General features: G+C 39.0%; 1 protein-coding gene across 1 annotated transcript; it reads right to left on the reverse strand.

Annotated features, from left to right (window-relative positions):
• Nucleotides 1-1,446: 1,446 nt before the first annotated feature.
• LOC578063 (peroxisomal membrane protein PMP34) lies at nt 1,447-19,801 on the reverse strand. Its single transcript, XM_030983952.1, has 9 exons — nt 19,579-19,801; nt 10,917-10,977; nt 10,204-10,270; nt 9,526-9,680; nt 8,811-8,936; nt 7,904-8,052; nt 4,217-4,315; nt 3,730-3,803; nt 1,447-3,174 (listed from the first exon to the last, which is right to left on the reverse strand). The coding sequence occupies exons 1-9, from the start codon at nt 19,645-19,647 to the stop codon at nt 3,030-3,032; spliced, it is 945 nt and encodes a 314-aa protein (XP_030839812.1). The 5' UTR covers nt 19,648-19,801; the 3' UTR covers nt 1,447-3,029.
• Nucleotides 19,802-21,249: the final 1,448 nt, after the last annotated feature.

Here is a 21,249-nt window from a genome sequence, read left to right on the forward strand (position 1 = left end):
GAAAACCAATGAAAAGTTCTTAAGGAGGTGAATCCTCAACAACTGTCATCAGATTGCTTTAAGATGTAGCTTATCTTAAAGTGAAGTGCATGTATTTAACAAATGATTATTCTTGGTTACAATCTGATATCTAAAATGGCTTTTGTTTTCCTTTGTCTTTGAAGCTTGTCTTATCGTTGCACATGTGGATTTAAGTGAGCTTTGGAATGATTTCTCTTTGAAAATGATCTCTCCTTCTTTTCGTTGTTACAACAGTTACCAAAATATTGAAGATGCCATATTGTGTGCTTGATTTGTTATGGAGAATTGATAATATGAAAAAGAATTAAGATCTAAATGATTTGGTATGTTTCTAAACATGTTTATGATCCTGTATTTTTTTCTGAATAAATTATTTTATTTTGAAATTTAAAAAAAAAGAGACCAAGTTCATGAGTCATTTTTTGTGATCATGCTTAGCATTGATAAACTTAAATGGGTATGTGCTTGAAAAACTTACAGATACTACTGTGGAATCACATTTTTCAAAATCACACTCAATATTTTAAGACAGTAATATTGTCTCATGTGATAGGGACAGGTTGCATTTCAGACCCTAGAAATTGTACTGATGCCAATGGAAGACTAAGTGCAGACTTGAAAATAAGTTGGATCAAGTCTGTTAAAGCAGAATACAATTTTATGCAAACAGATTGAAAGTATTAGATGTAGAAGATTTTACTTAAAGCCCCCACTGCACTAGTTTGGCCAGGAGGGATTAGAGCTCTGTGCATGGTCAGTGACGAGTGGCTATCTCCTTGAATCGGCTCTCAATTATTAGAAAAAGAGGATCATGGGGGACCGATTGTCACCAATCTGGCATTGTTTGCTATATAGAGGGCACAAGCAGCTATAGGTAGTGCAGTGTGGAATTAAATATAATGATGTCATGATGTAAGTAAATGTAAAAAAAAAGTCACACTTTTGTTAAGTTTTGTTGAGATTCCAATATTCATAGTCATATTCTGTATTCATTCAAGTCTTATGTCTTCCATTTAGGGCCCCATTTCTCAAAACTTGTCATCATTGACAAATGAAAGTTTTGTTATAAGCTAGTGAAATCCTTGCTTCTGATTGGGTTATCAGCAGATTTGTCACTGATTTTTGTCATTTGTCATTGAAAAAAAAGGTTTGCGGTGAAACGGTCCCAGGTCTATAACCCTGTAAACACTGCATTCATACAATGCAAAATAGAGATTTAAAGAAGTAATGAAACATATATGACAGAAAAAGCCAATAACTTTATGTGTATTATCAAATAAAGAATATTAATTTATTTCTTAGGTTAATATACAATACAAAATCCTAAGTTACATATACATAATTCATCAAGATGTACAAATATAAACAAAAAAGGCATCATAATGATGTACATTTATGTACATAACTTGATAATACCTGTATTTATAATGTTCACCCCAAGGATGTTTAAAGTATCGGTTATTTAAAGACCGTCAATACTACTGGGCCAGAGGGGATTAGACCACACAGCGAGGTCACTGACAGGTGGCTATCTCATTAACTCAGCTCTCAACTAACATAAGAAATGGGGATCAACAGGCACCGATTGGGGAAGTTTTCTATATAGAGGGAGCAAGTAGCTACAAGTAGGACAGTGGGGCTTTAAGGCATAACATCATTAATACCCAAGCTATAGCCATGATGCAGTTTTATACGGTTCTCAATACATCAAGAAAATCTGCCCATAAGATGGTGGTGTATATTGTTGATGTTTTATTCGATGTTAAGTGTGTACAATAAGGCCTAAAAAAAGGTGTTGTATTTCCCTTCAGGTGCCAGAACCTGGGTCGGTCGGATTTCTCTCTTTTTTCTTCTCCTCAAAACCACGACCGTCACCCAAAAAACTCAAAACCGGGAACGTCGCCCTAATCTCGCTGGTTTCTAGCTGGTGCAGTGTTAATTGGTGATAGCTCTACAATCTGGAATACATTTGCATAATTTGGTCAACTTTCTAGTCATCTTAAACACTTTTGTTAAATCTGGATCAAAAGCATATTTCAACTGTAGATGCATAGTTATTCTATCATCTCTGAAGTTACTTAGTTCAAAGCAAATGAACAGAATATCTGAGGCAAATCAAAACAATATCAATACATTTACCCTAAGAACAAGAGAGCAAATAAACTTGCGTAAGTTTGCAATGTCATATATCTATACCTTAACAATTATTTCACGACATATTACTTAAATTTGGTGTATGAAATAAATGCAAAGGATTATCAGGATGCAAGGAGCTACACACAAAATCTGACATACATGTAAAAACAAGGTCTTCATAGAAAAGTGAAATAACTCGGAAAACATTAGCTGAGGCCTGAATTGTATTCAGTATTGCACTCTGTCTGAACCAACTAATAGTACATTACCCTGTCACTTACATGGCAAGTCAACATTTTATGAGGTTCTGTTTTTGAGACTTTATACATAGCACGCATTTCATGGTACTTTTAGAATATCTTATCACCTTATTGTAAAACCAGGACTACCTGTCATTTTTGCAAATTTGCAAAGATCAACTAAGAAATCTGATTAATTAGAAACTCAACCCAAGTCCTTTTTATATTTGATGTGGTGTGAAGATTCTTTTGAGATCACTTTCAATATCTCAATTTAACATTGACATTATACCTGTATTCAACACAAGTAATCACACACGATGTTATGTACTTCAGTGTCCATAAAATCAAACCAGATCCATTGCATACACATTCACCATTCTAAATTAGATGTAGTAAAGTAGATTATAAAACAAATGATAATAGTTATATACTAATAATTTGAGAATTCAGGCCTTATGAAGGCAGCATTAAAACCAGCTAAAAATATAAAAATGAAAGTCCAAAGGATTACTTCTAGGCCTGAACATTGGAAATAAAAGGCATTCATGTATGGCCCACCTAAGCTCCTATTGGACAGTTCCACATGATTTCTATTCACCAGTACAATAACAGAAGATACCATTATAAAGATCATCTTTTAACACCGTTTGCTCTCAAGATGACGAAGATAAATCTGGATATCTTCTCATAGCAGAGGAACATAAGAGCAGCGGTGAGTACTGTCTGTAGGAGCTTGGCTTCTAGTCCTTTGTACAGCCCCCACTTTCCTTGAGTTCTGAAACACAAGCAACCAGAGAAGGAGATGTCAGCCGAGAGTTAGTAATTTCATGTGAAACAATGTTACTTTCCTCAATGCAAGTGGCTATGAAATGCATGTGTATCAGAAAAAGTGATGGATGTAGGAGGCAGAAAGAAAGAGAGAGAGAGAGAGAGAGGACAAAGAGGGAAGAGAGAAAGAGAGAGAGAGGAGTGCAAAGAAGAGGGAAATATAGAGAGAGAGAGAGAGAGAGAGAGAGAGAGAGAGAGAGGAGGGCAAAGAAGAGGGGGAGAGAGAGAGAGATAAACACCTGCATATATCCAGACCTGGGGACGGAGAGAAAGGGAGAGAGGAGAAAAACATAGGTACAGACTACAGACACAAAGACAGAGGCGGACAGCCAAGACCAAAAGAGACAAGTGAATATGTGTCTTTTACGGAGAAATCAAAATAGAAATCTGTACATTTTTTGCATAAATGTTTGCACTTTGATATGTCGGAAGACATGCTGTGACTGTGTCTTTTAGTTATGGATTCTGCAACAAGTAATTTACTTCCAAGGGAAATACTCACGCTATAATGTGTGTGAGGACAGCTCCTATATTCCTGATCATGCTTCCCTTGTGTGTCTCTTTCTCCTTACCATACTGAAATGTGGATATTAAAAAATACAGAATATGTGTTGATGATGAATTCTGGGTTAAAATCAAATATACATCAAAGTGACATTATATTTTGAATGACTAATAAATAAATTGTGTTCATATTAACTCCTTGACTATACTAATTAAATATACGTAATTTGTTGCTCAGAATGTCATACATTACGCTTTGATTTCAACAACAGGTGTTTGAAAGAAATTGTTAAATAGATACTTGTTAAACATATACTTTATTATACAGTAGGCTTGCGGGTGCACCATGTGAGAGAGAGGGAGGATTGAGGAGTCTTGAAAAGGACTCTCGATAAACTTTCTTGAGGGTTTGTAGTCCTGAAAAGGACTGTTGGTTATCTTCCTTATACTTTATTATGTGCATCAAATGATCACACGACACTCACCCTGAGCTTTGATTGGACGACCTGCAGTGGGTATGTACACAGTGTAGCCATGGTCTTAGCCAGAGCACCAATCAAGAAGAATTGAAGAACAGAGGGTTCCTGCATGAAACAAGAAAGTGAGTGACAAAATGTTGATGAAATACTGCGAGATGATATACAAATAGTGAATGGCCATGAGTACAATGGTGTTCACAACTCCCTCATCGTGTCAAATTGTCCAGAGTTTGACACAGACTGCGAGCTAGTATGGTGTCACCTTCAATTCACAAATGCCAAGCCTCTCTTCTTTGCAAGCTATTACCGCCCTCCTTCTGGCCGAGAACAAGGACTCGAAGAACTACGCAACTCAATTGCCACATTGATGTCTAGACACCGACGCAATCATCCAAATATTATTATCGGCGGGGACTTTAACCTACCAGATATCGATTGGAAGGAATGCATTGTTAAAAACAGCAATCGCACTAGCATCCACCAACTCCTCCTTGATATCCTGCTAGAGAACTCTCTTCTCCAGTTTGTTAATGAAGTAACCCGCCCTGTATCTGAGAATACACTTGATCTTCTTCTTGCGTCAAATCCAACACTGGTGTCCGATGTCTGTGTCGATCCAGGAATATCGGACCATAACATCGTTGCTTTTTCGATCTCGGGGAATCCAAGAACTTGCCGCATTCCGCCAAGAAAAATCTACCAATTCCACAAAGCTGATCTTCAGAAACTCCGCAAGGCTGTTGCGAAATTCTCAATGGATTTTCTATCATCTTCACCAGAGCTGAAGTCAGTTGATGAAAACTGGACCTGTATCACATCACTCATCAACAAGTGCAAGGATGAATTCATCCCATCCAAGATGTCAAGAGCCAGACGCAACTTGCCATGGATCACCATTTCCCTCAAAAGGCAAATGAGGAAGCGGGATCGTTTGTTCAAGAAGGCACAAAGTCAGCCTAGTGCATCCAATTGGAAGGCTTCGAAAACGAACTGACCAAACGTGTCCGCCAAGCTCATCACAATTACGTCTGCAACATAATAGGTGAGAGCCTATATGCGAACCCCAAGGCTTTCTGGTCATATGTAAAACAGCGTAGATCTGAAAACTTTGGTATACCACCCTTGAGAAATGATAACAAGCTCCATATCACAAACAAGGACAAGGCTGAATGTTTGAATAATTACTTTCATTCTACCTTCACCAAGAGCAACGTGGATCAAGTTTGCATAAACCGGCCCTCCCTATACAATGACATAGGGCATCTCCACATCCACCGGTCTGGTGTAGTTAAGCAACTGCTTCAACTGAATCCATCCAAAGCCAGTGGCCCAGATGAGATACATCCAAGAATTCTGAAGATGCTAGCACACGAAATAGCCCCTGCATTGTCATTTCTGTTTCAACAGAGTTACAATACCGGAGAAGTGCCTTTAGACTGGAAACGTGCACTTGTAGCCCCTATTTATAAGGCAGGAGATAAATGTTGCCCAGGTAACTACAGACCTATATCGCTGACGTGTATCTGCATTAAGGTGATGGAACATATTATGCTTAGCCACATTTCTAAACATCTTGCAGCTAACAACATACTCATTGATGAACAGCATGGTTTCAGACAGAATCTTTCGACAACAACACAACTTGTCACAGCTACCGATGATTGGTCATCCTCTCTTCAATCTAGAGGCCAAACTGATACCATCTTTCTCGACTTCCAAAAAGCGTTTGATCGCGTACCACATCCACACCTTAGATCCAAACTACATTACTACGGAATCAGGGGAGACTCTCTCCGCTGGACTATGTCACTCCTAGCGAATAGACATCAAGCTGTCGTCGTCAATGGTGCTCGCTCAGCATGGATGCCTGTTACTTCAGGAGTACCGCAGGGTTCTGTCATCGGCCCCGTACTTTTCCTGCTGTACATCAATGACATCAAACTCAACATCAAGTCCACAATGCGTCTATTTGCAGATGACAGTGTCATCTATCGGCGTATCGACTCTCCCTCTGACACTCATATACTGCAAGAAGATCTCCATGTTCTTGCAGACTGGTCTACTAAATGGCTGATGGGATTCAACATCAAGAAGTGTGCTACATTGTCAATCACAAACAAGAAGCACCCCGTCACAGTGGACTACACGCTACTAAATGAGTCAATTCCTCGAGTAAAACAATACAAGTATCTTGGTGTCACGATTACCCATGACCTTAAATGGAACACCCAATGTAAACTTGCCACCCAGAAAGGCAATAGAACCCTTGGCCTCCTACGCAGAACTCTATCACCGTGCACCAAGAACATCAAATCCAAAGCCTACACAATGCTTGTTCGTCCTCAACTTGAGTATGGCAGTGAAGCTTGGAACCCTCGGACTCTGACATCAATACAAAGTCTTGAGAAAGTACAGCGAGCTGCCGCCCGTTTTGTATACCAAGACTACCGGAGAATAACATCAGTCACAGCACTTGTCGACAAACTGGGATGGGATACCCTTCACAACCGCAGGCTTCTTGCACAGTCCACTTTGTTTTACAAGATGCACCATCATCAACTCAACATGCCTTTTCCCACTCACATCATCCCAGCTACATATCTGGGCAGAAATGATCACCCTCTGAAGTATGCAGTACCCCCAGCTTCCATTGATAGCTTTAAGTACTCCTTCTATCCTCGCACCATCTGGACGTGGAACCACCTATCAGCTGCTGCAGTAACATCTCCAACAGTGACCATCTTCCAGAAGGCTGCTCTACCTATCATCAGAGCGTTGCCTCCTCCTGTTGGGTCCAAGCTACTGTAGACTCCACGTTTCGGTTTTTACTTGCACGTCCACCGTTTTATTGTAAATAATAGACATCATTCACTGTTTTGAATTACTTCATGCACTGTCACTATGCCAGCACGTTGCACGGACATCCCAGTTTAGCTGTATGATAGCTGCCATCGGGATTATCTGTACAAGTAACAAGTAACAAGGATTTTGCACGAGGTGAAAGATAAGAGACGCTATATTCAACGAGGCGCAGCCGAGTTAAATAGAACGTCTCATCATTCACCGAATGCAAAATCTTGTTCCATTGCACGAATAAAGGCCATTCACTATTTGTTTTATACAACACCTCGGACGTTAATGGGCTTAAAACAGTTTTTCTGGGCCTACATTGTACATTGTTAGTGACGTCAGAGTGCAATGGTGCGAAAGGATCAAACGGAATTGCACGGCTGGAGAATGATGCTGTTCAATGGTACTTTTAGCGCATGTCATGTGATCAAGAATTGACCAATGAGGTTGCAAGAATCTTAGTAGGCGTTGTATAAAAAGCACTAACGATCCCATATACTACAAAGATAGTCCAGTCAGTTTTTACAGATTTTGAATGATTGATCCTTATTAGTGTGGATTCATGAGTTAAGATTTGTCCCCCCCCCCCCCCCCCAATAAAAACAAAATCATATTATCTCTTGGTTCAATTAAACCTGAGAATAAAAAAAGAAGAAGATAAACATACATTGTATAGAATATTGAATAGGAATTGAAAAAAAAATTAAAAAAATACCAAACTTAATTCAGCTCTCCGCATATCAGTAATACCGGTACCCTAATAATGTCCAATAATGTAATACATGACTGATCGTCAAATGATCAAAGGTTTAATGAAGTAAACAAAAGATTGCAAATTATTACCTTTCTGTCGAAGATTCTGCTATGGTATCTCTTAAGAGCCTCATAGACAGCAAAATGAATAGCAGGATTGATAACGAGCATGAGAGAGGAGATGGTACCACTCCATAGTGCTTGTACACCCTCTTGATCTATGATCTTCTCAAAGGCATCTACATAGAAAGATTGAGAGGTACAAATAAACAGAGGTCACAAACAGAGGTAGGCAGAGACAGATAGAGGTAGAGGGAGCAAGAGAAAGAAAGGGAGATGAAGACAGAGAGAGAGAGAAAGGATAGTGAAAGAATGAAGAAGTAGAAAGACACTCATAAAAAAGAGTGAGAGTGAGAGGGAGAGAGAGAGAGAGAGAGAGGAGTAAGAGAGACATTAATACATTAAATATTTCTGTCAAAACACCACTTTATGTAAACCAAATCCGTGACATATTCCAGGTGCTATTAGTTTTTGTTTTACAAGCACATATTAATTGTGTATTAAAGATAGACATACCTCGTTTCACCCCCATTAGGAAGTGAAGCGAAATATGGTGGTGGTTATTTTACCTGACTGCTATAGGTCCTCTCCGAGGGACCTGGTAACGAGGCATAATGCCTTACCAAAGGGCACTAGCGCATCGCCTTGATTTTGAACCCAGGTCATTGGATTACGAGACCACTGCTCTACCGACTGAGCTATAACCTCTAGTGGCACAATTATTGAAAATCATAATTTTATCACAGGGGTAGAACCACATCATTAGGATATGAAGCTGGTAAATATATTGATTAGGTTTAATGTTACCTAAACTTTCTTTCAGATATGTAGAAACAGAACTATCAATCAACAAACACCACTAACTGTTAGGCCCTTTGTATTTCGGACGAGTCATTTTGAGCCCTACATCTTAGCGAAGCTACCTAACCATGCTTACCCATAATGCCACTGTACTTGGGATGTTTGGACTCCCTGAAGTGCTTCGTCTTGAATTGAACTCCCTGCATCTTGAGACGAGTATTGACGACCCACATGGGAGTAGTAGCTAGGACATTGACCACACCTAACAACAGACAATCAAATTAAAGCATGCAGTCAAATATGATACTCGTATTGATTGATGAGCAATGATAGCGTTGTAGATGGGGCTTCATGAGATGTAAAAAGCAATTTTTTAATTGAAAACCTGCAATGCAAACACATCTTTTTGTTAATAGTTGTTATCAAATTTACAATAAAATAAAATAATAATAATATTTTCCTTTTATGTAGCACCTAATACAACAATGTGTCTAATATATAAGATATATTACCCTGGTCATCAAATTCAGACATACCCGCACACAATGTATGCACATTCTCCACCCCCTGGGGAGCATTCCAGCCAGTCGCCATTTTACAAGCGCACACTTGCTCATCCAACCACCTTAACTTTAGTATCCTACCGGGTACCCATTAGTGCTGCGGCAGGACTCGAACCCCTTACCTTGTGATCTTCAGTCAGATGACTCATCCACTAGACTACAACACCTACATGTATACCTATAAACAGGAACATGTTATTCTACACAAAACTAAAATTTGCATAAAACAAAATCATTTAGATGTGAGATTAAAAGAAATCGGAAGACATGTCTGCTTTTGATTATTACCAGCTGATATTCCTATTAGTAGATCCCTGACAGCCTTCTTTGATTTCATGATGTCACCTAGCGCCACCTTGAGTCCATTGAAGGTGTAGAAGTAGACGAAGTTGGAGCACCATAAACTTGATATCACTGGGTACCATCCTCTGTACAATGAGGCTCTGTGGATCAAAAAGTATAATACATATAGCAAATAATGATACAAGAAAATTATCAAGCAATATAGGAAATTAATTCTTAACCTCTTGAATTGATATCAAGCAAACAGAACATCATACCATGATACAAACCGATGCATATATGATCCATTACAAGAATTTAATGCAATATATACCTCGTGTGTTATCTTAGCTCAATTCAAGTAAAGTAACATGTTCATCATGTAAAAATTCTGTTTTGGGTTTAAAAACTTGTAGTCTGATCAGGTATTCAGGAGTTCACTGAGTCAGGCAATACGCCACAAAAAGAATATCCTAATATGAATCTCTCAATTCTCTCTGAAATATTTGCTCACACTTTAAAAGTCATGTTTTTCATCTTCAGGTTGTGAGAATGTGCCTTGTCCTCTACAATCATCCTTGATCCTAAATATGATTCATCTTATTATTAAAAAATATACAAAACTATCTTATTTCAACATCTCCCAGAGTGACCCTATCGAAACTGATTACAATAACTACTTACACTCCCTCATCTTGCACTATCTCAGCAACAACATACGGTGTGTGTTTAGCTGTTCTGTTCTCATCAACTAATTATGCAAGAGAAAAGAAAAGGATAATTTATCAAACATAAATGCATATTGCTGTTATTCATCAAAGTTAAAATGACTTTGTTACCTGTACAGGATATGATACTTCAATGGCATTCTTATGGATAATTATAATATAATCAATTATTGTTTATTGACCACTAGATTTTCTGTTTGTTAACCAATATCATCTCCTTTTTTTTTCTTGGGCAAGACTTGTTGTTTCATACACATGCAGTCAATCTCAAATAAGAAAATACATGTAACTGTATATGTATTGACTTTCAACAAATTTAATGAACATTTCCAAATGTCAGTATGTCACACATGTTACATAAAAAAGGTATAAGGTTTGATCCCTGCCAGTGTCACTCCATCTTTGGTAAGGCATTATCTGCATTACCCTTCTTGTAAAGCAGAGTTATTACTAATGAAGCCATCCTGACAAAACAAGACTAATAATGAAATAAAAATAAACCATGTACATGTAAGTAGTACCTGGATATGTTGGAAAAGCACTGTGCTAATAAAAAGTTGCTGGAGCTAAACCTAGGGTAACATCTTCCACAGTTCTTTGTCGGCACATAGTCGGCAAGGCCTAGGGACATGTATTTACAATAAGTGTTACTAGTATTATTATTCTTACTTTGTAACCTTGATCTTGCCGTTTCCAAAGGGTAGAAAACTGACATCGCTATTGTGCTGCCCTGTAAGTATAAGATAAAATGAAAAGAGAGTCAAATAAAACATTACAACAACAACAAAAGCTACTGTAAATAGTGATTAATCTAAACTAAAGCATTTGGCTATCATATTCTAGGCAAAGCTCATGAATATATTCAAGGGGCTATGTCTGCTGCTGGCTATAATCAAAATAAGAGCACTGTATTTTGCCCTAAATCCTTTCAGGGCTTCATAATGTAGACCGTCTCAAACCTTAACCCTTCATAGAAATTTGGCATGAGTGAAATAAAATAAACAATCACAAAAGAGAGAAAAAAACAGAAAAATTACTTTATTTTTTGAAGGTTTGTGAACTTAAAAGTTGAATTCACTAATAAATAGCAATTTAGAGAGTGTCTGTTTGGTAATTTAGTCATCATGTATGATTATGTGTATGATATCATTTTTTGTGTGTATAAATACACCTCTCTTTACACTTACAGTTTAATGATAAAACAGACATTTTCATGGGTGATACATTTAATGTGTTCCCCTATTTAAAAAAAAGAAGAAAATAAATGGGCAATGCACAGTAGCTGTGATGAAGTACACTAAACTGGGTAAAATGGGTGGATGGATCATGGATGGAAATTAATTATATTTTGTTCATGTTTTGTTAAAAGTCTTCTAAAATCTACAAATTAGTCATGAACTAAACAAATAAAGATTATTGTTGTTTGACAAAAATGGTAAATCATATCTGTCTAGACCATTATCTTTTTATCCTTCTTTTGCATTCTTCAGCTTTGTCCTCACCTTCAGTCTTCTTTTTCGACCTTCTTCAACCTCTACTATCAAGTATCAGCAGAAGATGAAGAAGGAAAAGATTTGACTGCAGACTTAAATTATCACATGGAAGAAAGCTTAAGACTAAAGTCCCTTATAGTTTTACAAGTTACATCAAAATAATTATCAGGCAAGACGAATCAAATGACAATGCACCTGATACAAACAATACAGTCATATTAAACCACTTGCAACGTCTTACATCATAGTACATGTAGACTACATGCAGTGGCGGATCCAGGGGTGGGCCGAAACGGCCGCGGCCCCCCCCTATTGGCGAGGCAAAAAAATTGAGAAGGAAAAAAGAGGAAGAAAAAAAGAAGAAAAAAAAAGGGGGAAAAAGGAGAAGATAAAAGAAAAGAGAACAAAAAAGTAAAGAAAAGAGAGAGAGTTCAAAAAAGAGGAAAGAAAAAGAAGAGAGGAGCCGGGGAAAAGAAAGACAACGAAATGGCACTAAAAATTAGTGACAGTCACGACGAATAAGGGAAAGACAAGGGGAAGGGGGCGCGTGAAGGCGGATGCATTGAGGGGAGGGGGGGGGGGGAGGGGTGACTGGCCGTATTCTTATTTTTAGGTTATGCAAAACCGAGTCGAAAAAATCTTTTCAAAACAATCTTAGCATGCTTGTTTATGTTAAGCCGGAGTGCATGAAAAGGTTAGTGTAGAAACACTTCTGAAAAGGCCGCGCCCAGCCCCTCCAAAGAACGGCAGAATGGTAATCTATAAATTATGGGGTCATTCTTGATGGCTTGGGAGTCGTTATTAAGGAGGGGGCCGCCCTACTCAAATGGTAGTGACGGTAACGATGGACAAGGGAATAAGGAGGAAGGGATGCACATGCAGGCGCGTACGCAGGGGGGGGGGGGTCGAACCCCTCTCAAATTTTTGTCAAGTTGTCAAGTTGGTCCTGATGTGTATAATGCGTAGACCAGGGGTTCTCAAACTTTTTCTTTGATGGTCCAGAAGCGATTTCTATGAAAGCTGTAAGGTCCGAAATGACACTTGTATACTGAAGATAATGAGGCTTGTTTTTGGTCTATATCTGATCCAAGGAGAATTGTTACAGTTTAAAAAAAACAGAACCGCCAGTGCTTCCACTCGTTTAAATAGAGTTTCCTGAAAAACAACACCCAATATCCTGGAATTTAAAGAATTTTCTTAAAACTTTCAAAATGCCTCTTACGTGGATTTCTTATTTGGATGAATCGCTATGACGTTTTAATATATATCAATTATTGAGTGGGCTTATGTTGCTTTCTAATGGATCCATACAACATGGCAGAGCTTGAGGGGTCTGGCAGAGCCTTTTCAAGAGAGAAATTGTCTTTAGGAGAAAAAAAGAGGTTATTTCTAAAATGAAATGAAAGGGTGATTGACTTTCAAGAGAGAAAATTGTCTATAAGAGAGGAAGAGAGGTTATTTCTAAAATGAAATGAAAGGGCTCTTGTCAAATAGCCCTTTCATTTCATTTTTTCTCTCGAAATAAACTCTCTTTCTCTCTTATAGACAATTTTATGAGATGGAATCTTCAATCTGAAGCCTTTTTGTGCTCTTTGAAAATGGTACACTGAATGGGGGCAGTGCAATTTAAATTTCAAGGGATGGATTAGAGTTTTTATCGCTCTTGAAAGTCAAATACCCCTTTCATTTCATTTTAGAAATAAACTCTAATACATTCCTTGATATTTAAATTGCGCCTACCCCTATTGTGTCCTCTTTTTAAAGAGCACAACATAGCCCTCAGATTAGGCAGCAATAAACAAAACAACCTGTAACACTGGACACAACATTCAATGGGATGATGCCCATATCATTGAGTTTGAAACGCACTTCTGGTCAAGAATGGTAGAAGAAGCATCTGCATAAAAAGGATGAATCCTTCACTGAATAAGGGATTCTTGCTATACACTTTTACCTTTGTGTAAATAATAAAAGGTCCACGGGCGTGGTTGTTAGAAGCTTAAACTACATAAAACTCTCTCCAATTTTGCAGGGGGAGAGCCTTTGACAGGAGTCTTTAATAATAAAAGGGATAAATCCTTCACTGAATAGGGATTCTTGCTATATGTTACCTTTCTTCGCTCCAGTGATCTCGAGGCAGCAGACAGCAAGAAATTGTGTAAATAATTTGTTGTTGCCGGGAGTCTTGCATGGGGCGGAGCCCCAGGAAGTTCTTGAACTTTAAAAAAATTTAGGAAATTCCAAATAGTCGTCATGAGCGATAGAAATTGTAATTTCCTCCTTGAGAGTCACATAACCCCTTTCATTTCATTTTAGAATTTAACCTCTCTTTCTCTCTTAAAGACAATTTCATATAACTTCTGTTTTCGTATTGTTGTACTTTCGTCCGCAGACTACTTAAGCACATGTCGAGCCAACTCAGTCGGAAATGTAATATGTAGGCCTAAGTGTAAAGTTAAGTTTCATGTTCTTCCTTTTTTCTTTCTTTCTTTCTTTCTCTCCCTCTATCTTCTTTTAAAAAAAAATTATTATTTCTTTTCTTCTCATTTTTCTGTGTGTGACATGCGTTACGCGTACGTCTATCAATGTCTTAATATGGTAGATTTACATTTTGATGTTTCCCTTTGTAGGCGCACCTTATATTCCAGAAAGTGCTCTATTTTGATGGTGCCCCCCCCCCCATGTATTGATCTCGATAAAAAATAACTTTCTCATTAATTCTATTTCCAATATATCTAATACTTGCACTAATCTCCAATTAAAAAAAAAAAATCGTCTACTTTCTCTCAAGACAACATTATATAAAGGATTCATTAATGCAAGGCTATCACGCGAGTAATCTCTCAATTTCTAACTTCCTGCTTTCCTCATCTCCCAGTCTCCTTTGCTTCAATATTCCTTGTTACTTCCTTCCAATTGAACTCCAACTTAATTGATGTTATACACTGTATCTATTCTTCAACTACAGGTAGATGCAAATGTTACTCAAAATCCATTATATAAATCACACTCAGGATTAGTGCTGTAGTCAAACGTTTAACCGTCCGGTATCCGACCGCCCATGGCGGATTCCGTTTTCAATTGGACGGTTTTGTTTTCCCGTTTTCTTTTTTTTTTTTTTTTTCTTTTTTCTTTTTTTTTTTTTTTCTTTTTTTTTTTTAAAGTTTAGATTTATGCCCCTCCACCTGGCACTATGCCTGGCAATGTCTCCCAGCTCAGTAATCTGTGTGTTGACTCACCACTCTGAAACTAGAACAACACTCCAATTTGTCTGTCATCTTGGTTTGAAAGTATCTTTGTAATAGATCTCAATATGTAGTTTATAATAATATTCATCCAATTTTTACACAAGGCGTACCACAAGGTTCTATCCTAGGTCCTCTACTGTTTTTAATTTACATTAATGATCTTACACATTCTTCTAAAAATGACATTGTTACTATTATTTGTGACAAGTTCGCAAGCACAAATCGGCGCCTTCCCGCTCTTTCACACGGACCTGGCTTGCTGCCGACAGAGCCAGCAAAAACAAAACAAAACAAAAAAACAAAACAAAAAAACGATTTTTTTTTTTTTTTTTTTTTTTTTTTTTTTTTTTTTTTAAATCGTTTAACCGAAAACCTTCCGGTTTTGACTGGCGGTTTAAACGGAATTGGAGATATCCGTGATGTTACAGCACTACTCAGGATACAGCCAATCGACGAGAATCGCTTCAATCTATATTTTACATGTATCATTAATATATGGTTTTACAATGGCTATGGTGATGAGTTGTCTAGGTAACATGTTGATGTGTTTGTTAAAATGTATTACCATGGTGCACCTTCTTGGTTACAAAAAAAATATGTGTATGTATTAACGTAAGTTCGTGCCTTTACATATCACAGTAGAAATCAATGGTTTATATTTGATGCAAAATAATATTAATATTTGGAGATTAGAAACACAGTTTCCATAACCGTTCAAGTGTTTCAAGAAAAAGTTAAGCAAACTTTCTCCTGGATGTAAATTGGAATTTTAAGCGGTTTCATTGGAATTAATCGAGAAATTCCCCTCGCTAGCGTGTAAATTAAAAATACGCCGGCCGGCCATACGTAAATGGCAGTGACGAATTAGGAGGAAGGGGTGCATACGTAAACTACAAGCGTATTGGGGATGATCATACTATCATTTTAGAGTGTGCAATCTGGGTCGGAATCCAGCATAATATATTTATAAAAAAAGAGGTTCACATAAAAGCACTCATGATAAAGCCGCGCCCGGCCCCTACAACATCATTTTGGATTTTCAGATGATGGGGCGGGTGGCAGGGGTAGGGGGCAAAGTTCGCCCCACTCTTCAAGTACCCCCCCCCCCCCCCCCCCCAAGGGCCACTTTTACTTTGTAAAGAAGTGCCCCTTCCCCTTTTTAACTCGGATAAGCGCACATTTCATCAACACATGTGCCCCCTTTCCTATCTGATAAGGGCTATTTAGAAAAATGAGGCCCTTCAAAATAAAAGTGTCCCTTTTCATCTCTGGTAAATGACCATTTTCATATATGAGAAGTTAATTCTTTTCACTTCAGTGCGCTCTTCACCTCCGTAAATTGCCCCTATTCAAATCTGAGAGATGCTCGTTTTACTTTGAAAAGTACCCGTGCCCTCCTAACCTGCTCATCATTAGTCTTGCACCTAATTTAAAGCGACTAAGAGTAATTTCCCCTAAAGCTCGCTCGCTCGCTCGCATTTATCGATGATACAATTATATGTCACTTTAAAACAAATGTTTTTTCAGTCTTCAGTGATGCTTAAAACCCCATCATGATTTGGTTTTTTCCTCTTTATAAGATGTAATTTTTCACTCTGCGACCTCACAGATCTTACATTTTTTTCTCGCTCGCTTTGCTTGCTCGCAAATGAATATTCAGACAATCACACTCAGCCGAAAGTGTGATGCCTAAGCAATAACTTGTATGATATATAAAGAAAAACAAATATTGAAATCGTCCCTGATAATGGGATCACAATGAAAGGGTATACCAATGTCTGAAAAAATGTATATTTTCGCTTTGAGATTTTGCTTTGTAGGTGCCCTTTTTTGTTGGTGCTTTCCACTTTGGAAATAGCTCCGCCGCCCCTGCTTACGCATTAGCGCCAGCGTTAATTTCACGCTTGCGCGCACAGGGGGTGTGTGTGTGTGTGTGTGTGTGCGTGGGTAAACGCCATCAACCGCGGACCAATCCATAGAAAACTAACTCAAACCGCGGACGTACCTGCAATGGGGGACCGTCCACGGTTGCGATACCGGTTCCGCCGTTATCAAATTTACGACGTAGGGGGCGTTTGAATATTAGATATCACAGCGTGTAGGTAACATCAAGTGGATCAGTCCTATGTGTATTGCGAAATGTCACAGCGCCCCCTTCGATGACTGCGCGGGAAAGGCGCGCTACCTGCTATCATCCCATAGCAGGTACGTCCGCGGTTGGATGTAGTTTTCTATGGAGTGGTCCGCGGTAGCTGGCGATTACCCATGCACATACACACAAGTACTAAACTTGGTCCACGTTTGACGCCATAAACGTGTAGTGGTGTGTGTGTGTGTGTGTGTGGCGGGGGGGGGGGGGTTCCTCTCTAGCTCTGAAGCTGATTTTTTTTTTTACCTAGATTCATGCGATTTGGTTAATACTTTTAGAGGGAGTCTGAGGGGTGATGTGCCCCCCTCTGAAGCTGACATTTTTTTTGGATTTTTGAAACTGGATTCATGCGTTTTGGTTAATACTTTTTTGGGGAGTCTGATTTGATTTCAAAACACCTGCAGTTAATGCGGGATGGTGTTGCAGCCTCTCTTTCCCCGAAAATTTAAAAATTACCAATATGCATTTGTTATATCTTATCTCGTATATTTTGGTGACAATTAACACTTTTCACAACATACATAAGCTCAAATTTCCGCTCACTCGCCAAATTATTAAACCAGGAAATAGATATTGGGGCAAGAGGCTTCAGCCCCCACTGATGGAAATGTCAAAAAAATTGCGCGCGAGCATAACTTGAAAATGGGGAATGTTGATATCGGACAAGAGATGTGACGTGAGCATGTCCCGGCCTTTCCAAAATAATTGTGCCCGTTTGTAGGTACCAGTACACTATTAAAGTACAGTGCTTCTAATATGACCTTGTCAGTATTGGTAAGTTTAAATAACGGTCTGCGCGAATTTCAAATTTCCGGCCCCCCCTATTGGAAAATCCTGGATCCGCGCTAGACCGAAAGCTTCAGTCTCTATAATCGTCGGTTGTTCCACTGAGACTACGTCTGGCTCCACTAGACCTCCGGTTATAGAGACTGAACGACTGCCTATGCCAGCCTGTGTTGAACTTATTCCGCTAGATTTTAGCCGCTAGGCCCCTCCCACAAACTTGCCACGGCCGTATTGTTATGCCCCCAAAATCCCCCAAAATGTCATTTTACCTCGTTCATTTCCAATTTTGAATCAGGCCTAGGCTATAATACATCGATTCCACTTACTAACTTTATTGATATAATCCGTTTAATGGTCCCTTTTAAGGAAATTATCGGTCAAAATCGACATCCATGATGAAAATCTTGCAAGCCGTGTTAAACTCTCGCTGCCGTCAATCTCATCCCTTCTAGTCTACGCCGAAGGCAAAATGATTATGAAGGAAAATCTGTGATAACGCCATTACGAACGTGTAGATGGCGCACAGTTTTTCCTTCATAATCATTTTGCCTTCGGCGTAGACTAGAAGGGATAAGATTGACGGCAGCGAGAGTTTAACACGGCTTGCAAGATTTTCATCATGGATGTCGATTTTGACCGATAATTTCCTTAAAAGGGACCATTAAACGGATTATATCAATAAAGTTAGTAAGTGGAATCGATGTATTATAGCCTAGGCCTGATTCAAAATTGGAAATGAACGAGGTAAAATGACATTTTGGGGATTTTGGGGGCATAACAATACGGCCGTGGCAAGTTTGTGGAGGGGCCTAGCGGCTAAAATCTAGCGGAATAAGTTCAACACAGGCTGGCATAGGCAGTCGTTCAGTCTCTATAACCGGAGGTCTAGTGGAGCCAGACGTAGTCTCAGTGGAACAACCGACGATTATAGAGACTGAAGCTTTCGGTCTAGATCCGCGCCTGCTTCCAAGGCAAGGCATCCTTGGCCTCGCAATGCATCGACTGCCAATAATATTATTAAACGTATCTCTTTGATTTAACAGAGCATCACGACTACTCACTTGTACTCACAGCTCAGTCACACAACAACAATTTACAGACTGCCTGGTGGGCACAGCTCCAGACAGGGGCGTAGCCAGTCAACCCCCCCCCCCCCCCCCCCAAAAAAAAAAAAAAAATGCTGGCCAAAAAAAGGAGAGAGAAGAGAAAAAAAAGAGGAAGAAAAAGGAGCAGACGCCTTTTTGAAAATTCTGACAAGGATAAAATAAGAGCTAGATCTAGTCTTCTTTCTCTAATAAGTTAATGAAACGTCAAAGCTTCTACATTTGCGCGGGAGGGGGCCGGAGGGCAACTGAATTCAAACAAGGATTATTAAGACTAGAGTCGAGAACAGTACAACGAATCGCCTTCTTTCTCTAATAATTTAATGAAACGTAATATGAAACTACCCCTCCCTGCACCCCCCCCCCCCTCTTCGCGTGCTCCCTACCGCCCCCTCCCCCCCCCCCCCCACAAATAATCCTAGCTACGCGCGTGGCTCCAGGAAAACGGACGCGGCCGCGGACACATGCACATGTCATTGTCAAGTAAAAGTAAAATTAAAAAGTTAAAATATCATTTTCTCATTAAGTTACATGAATCCTTTTATTACTTACAGTTGCCCCTGACACTGCGTGTACTAAAGTGTCGTAAGAAAAGATAGACGGAGTAGTTGGATTCGCCATGTTTGGTGTCTGTTGTTGGCCTTGGCCTGGGAATATGATGATCACCTCACACTACACTTCCGTACCACATGCATACTACAAGTCACATGATACAAGCAAGATCACATGGTCACTCAACAAGAAACGTCAGTGCACTGCACTTCCCGACTTACTGTTATTGAATCCGATGTCACACTCACAGACAGCCAGCTGAAAAAAGGTAAGTAAAAAATTTGAGCTCAAATCAAACGGTTAAAGAAAATGAGAAATTCGTGTAGAACATTCATTTTTTTCATGGCATTGCCATCGTCATCGACATTATTCGTGGCAAGTGACAGACAAGTCACCAAGAGCAAGATCGAGTGACTCGTTTTGGCAAGCACCTCTCTCTCTCTTGTATCCTTCCTCCGCTCAGGTCGGAGATCGTCGGCACTGTGAGTCTGCCTCCGCATTTACCTCGGCCTGGCCTCGATGTGGCGGTGCAACCGGTTGACAGCGCCCGGGCCGCTCAGCTCAGCTCGGCTACTAAAAGACAGAGTAATCAGTAAGACCAATCCCAAAATAATTTGCAGAAAAACAAGAGCAAAGCAAACAAAAATTTGAGTAAAATCGGATAGGTAATTAAGGAAGTTATGATTTTTATTTTGAAGTGTGAGTAGCCTATGATGAGTAGACTCTATATGAGTAGATCTAGATCTAGTCTATAAGGTCTAGACCCTATGAGAACTAGACAGTCTAGACTAGGTCTATATCTAGTAAGGTTCAAGGTTCAAGGTTCATTTTATTTCTTTCTTTCACAACATTTTTACATATAATAATAGAACAAAAAAACAGCATAGATCTAGATCTAAGAAAAAACAATTTAAATGCAATTTTAAGTCGATATATAGATTCTAATCCAAATGAAAGAAAGTGGAGACCTTAGAAAAGCTGGGCTTGTAATAGACCGAAAGCTTCAGTCTCTCTAATCGTCGGTTGTTCCACTGAGACTACGTCTGGCTCCACTAGACCTCCGGTTATAGAGACAGAACGATCGCCTATGCCAGCCTATGTTGAACTTATTCCGCTAGATTTTAGCCGCTAGGCCCCTCCCACAAACTTGCCACGGCCGTATTGTTATGGCCCCCAAAATCCCCCAAAATGTCATTTTACCTTGTTCATTTCCAACTTTAAATTAGGCCTAGGCTATAATACATCGGTTCCACTTACTAACTTCATTGATATAATCCGTTTAATGGTCCCTTTTAAGGAAATTATCGGTCAAAATCGACATCCATGTTGAAAATCTTGCAAGCCGTTCGCTGCCGTCTTCTTCTTCTTGATTTGTTTTTGTTTGGCAATCAGTCACAGTTGACTATTTTTGCCACACACTATTTTATGAATTATTTATATAATCATATATGTACAATTTCATGTCATAAATGACTATTTTTAGGATTCTTTCTCCCTCCATCCTCTTTCCTTCCTCTTTTTTTCTTTTTAGACTCTATAACTTTTTTTAGAGAGAAAATTCAATAAATTAATAATTTTGGAAAGAGACGACGGCCTAGCAAGTTGTAAATAGAAAACGCCTATAAACTAAAACTAAACGTACGTACTTGTGTTTACGCGCACGTGCGCGTT

Source organism: Strongylocentrotus purpuratus, unplaced genomic scaffold, assembly GCF_000002235.5.
Source record: "Strongylocentrotus purpuratus isolate Spur 01 unplaced genomic scaffold, Spur_5.0 spur5_scaffold_14, whole genome shotgun sequence".
NCBI lineage: Eukaryota > Metazoa > Echinodermata > Echinoidea > Camarodonta > Strongylocentrotidae > Strongylocentrotus > Strongylocentrotus purpuratus.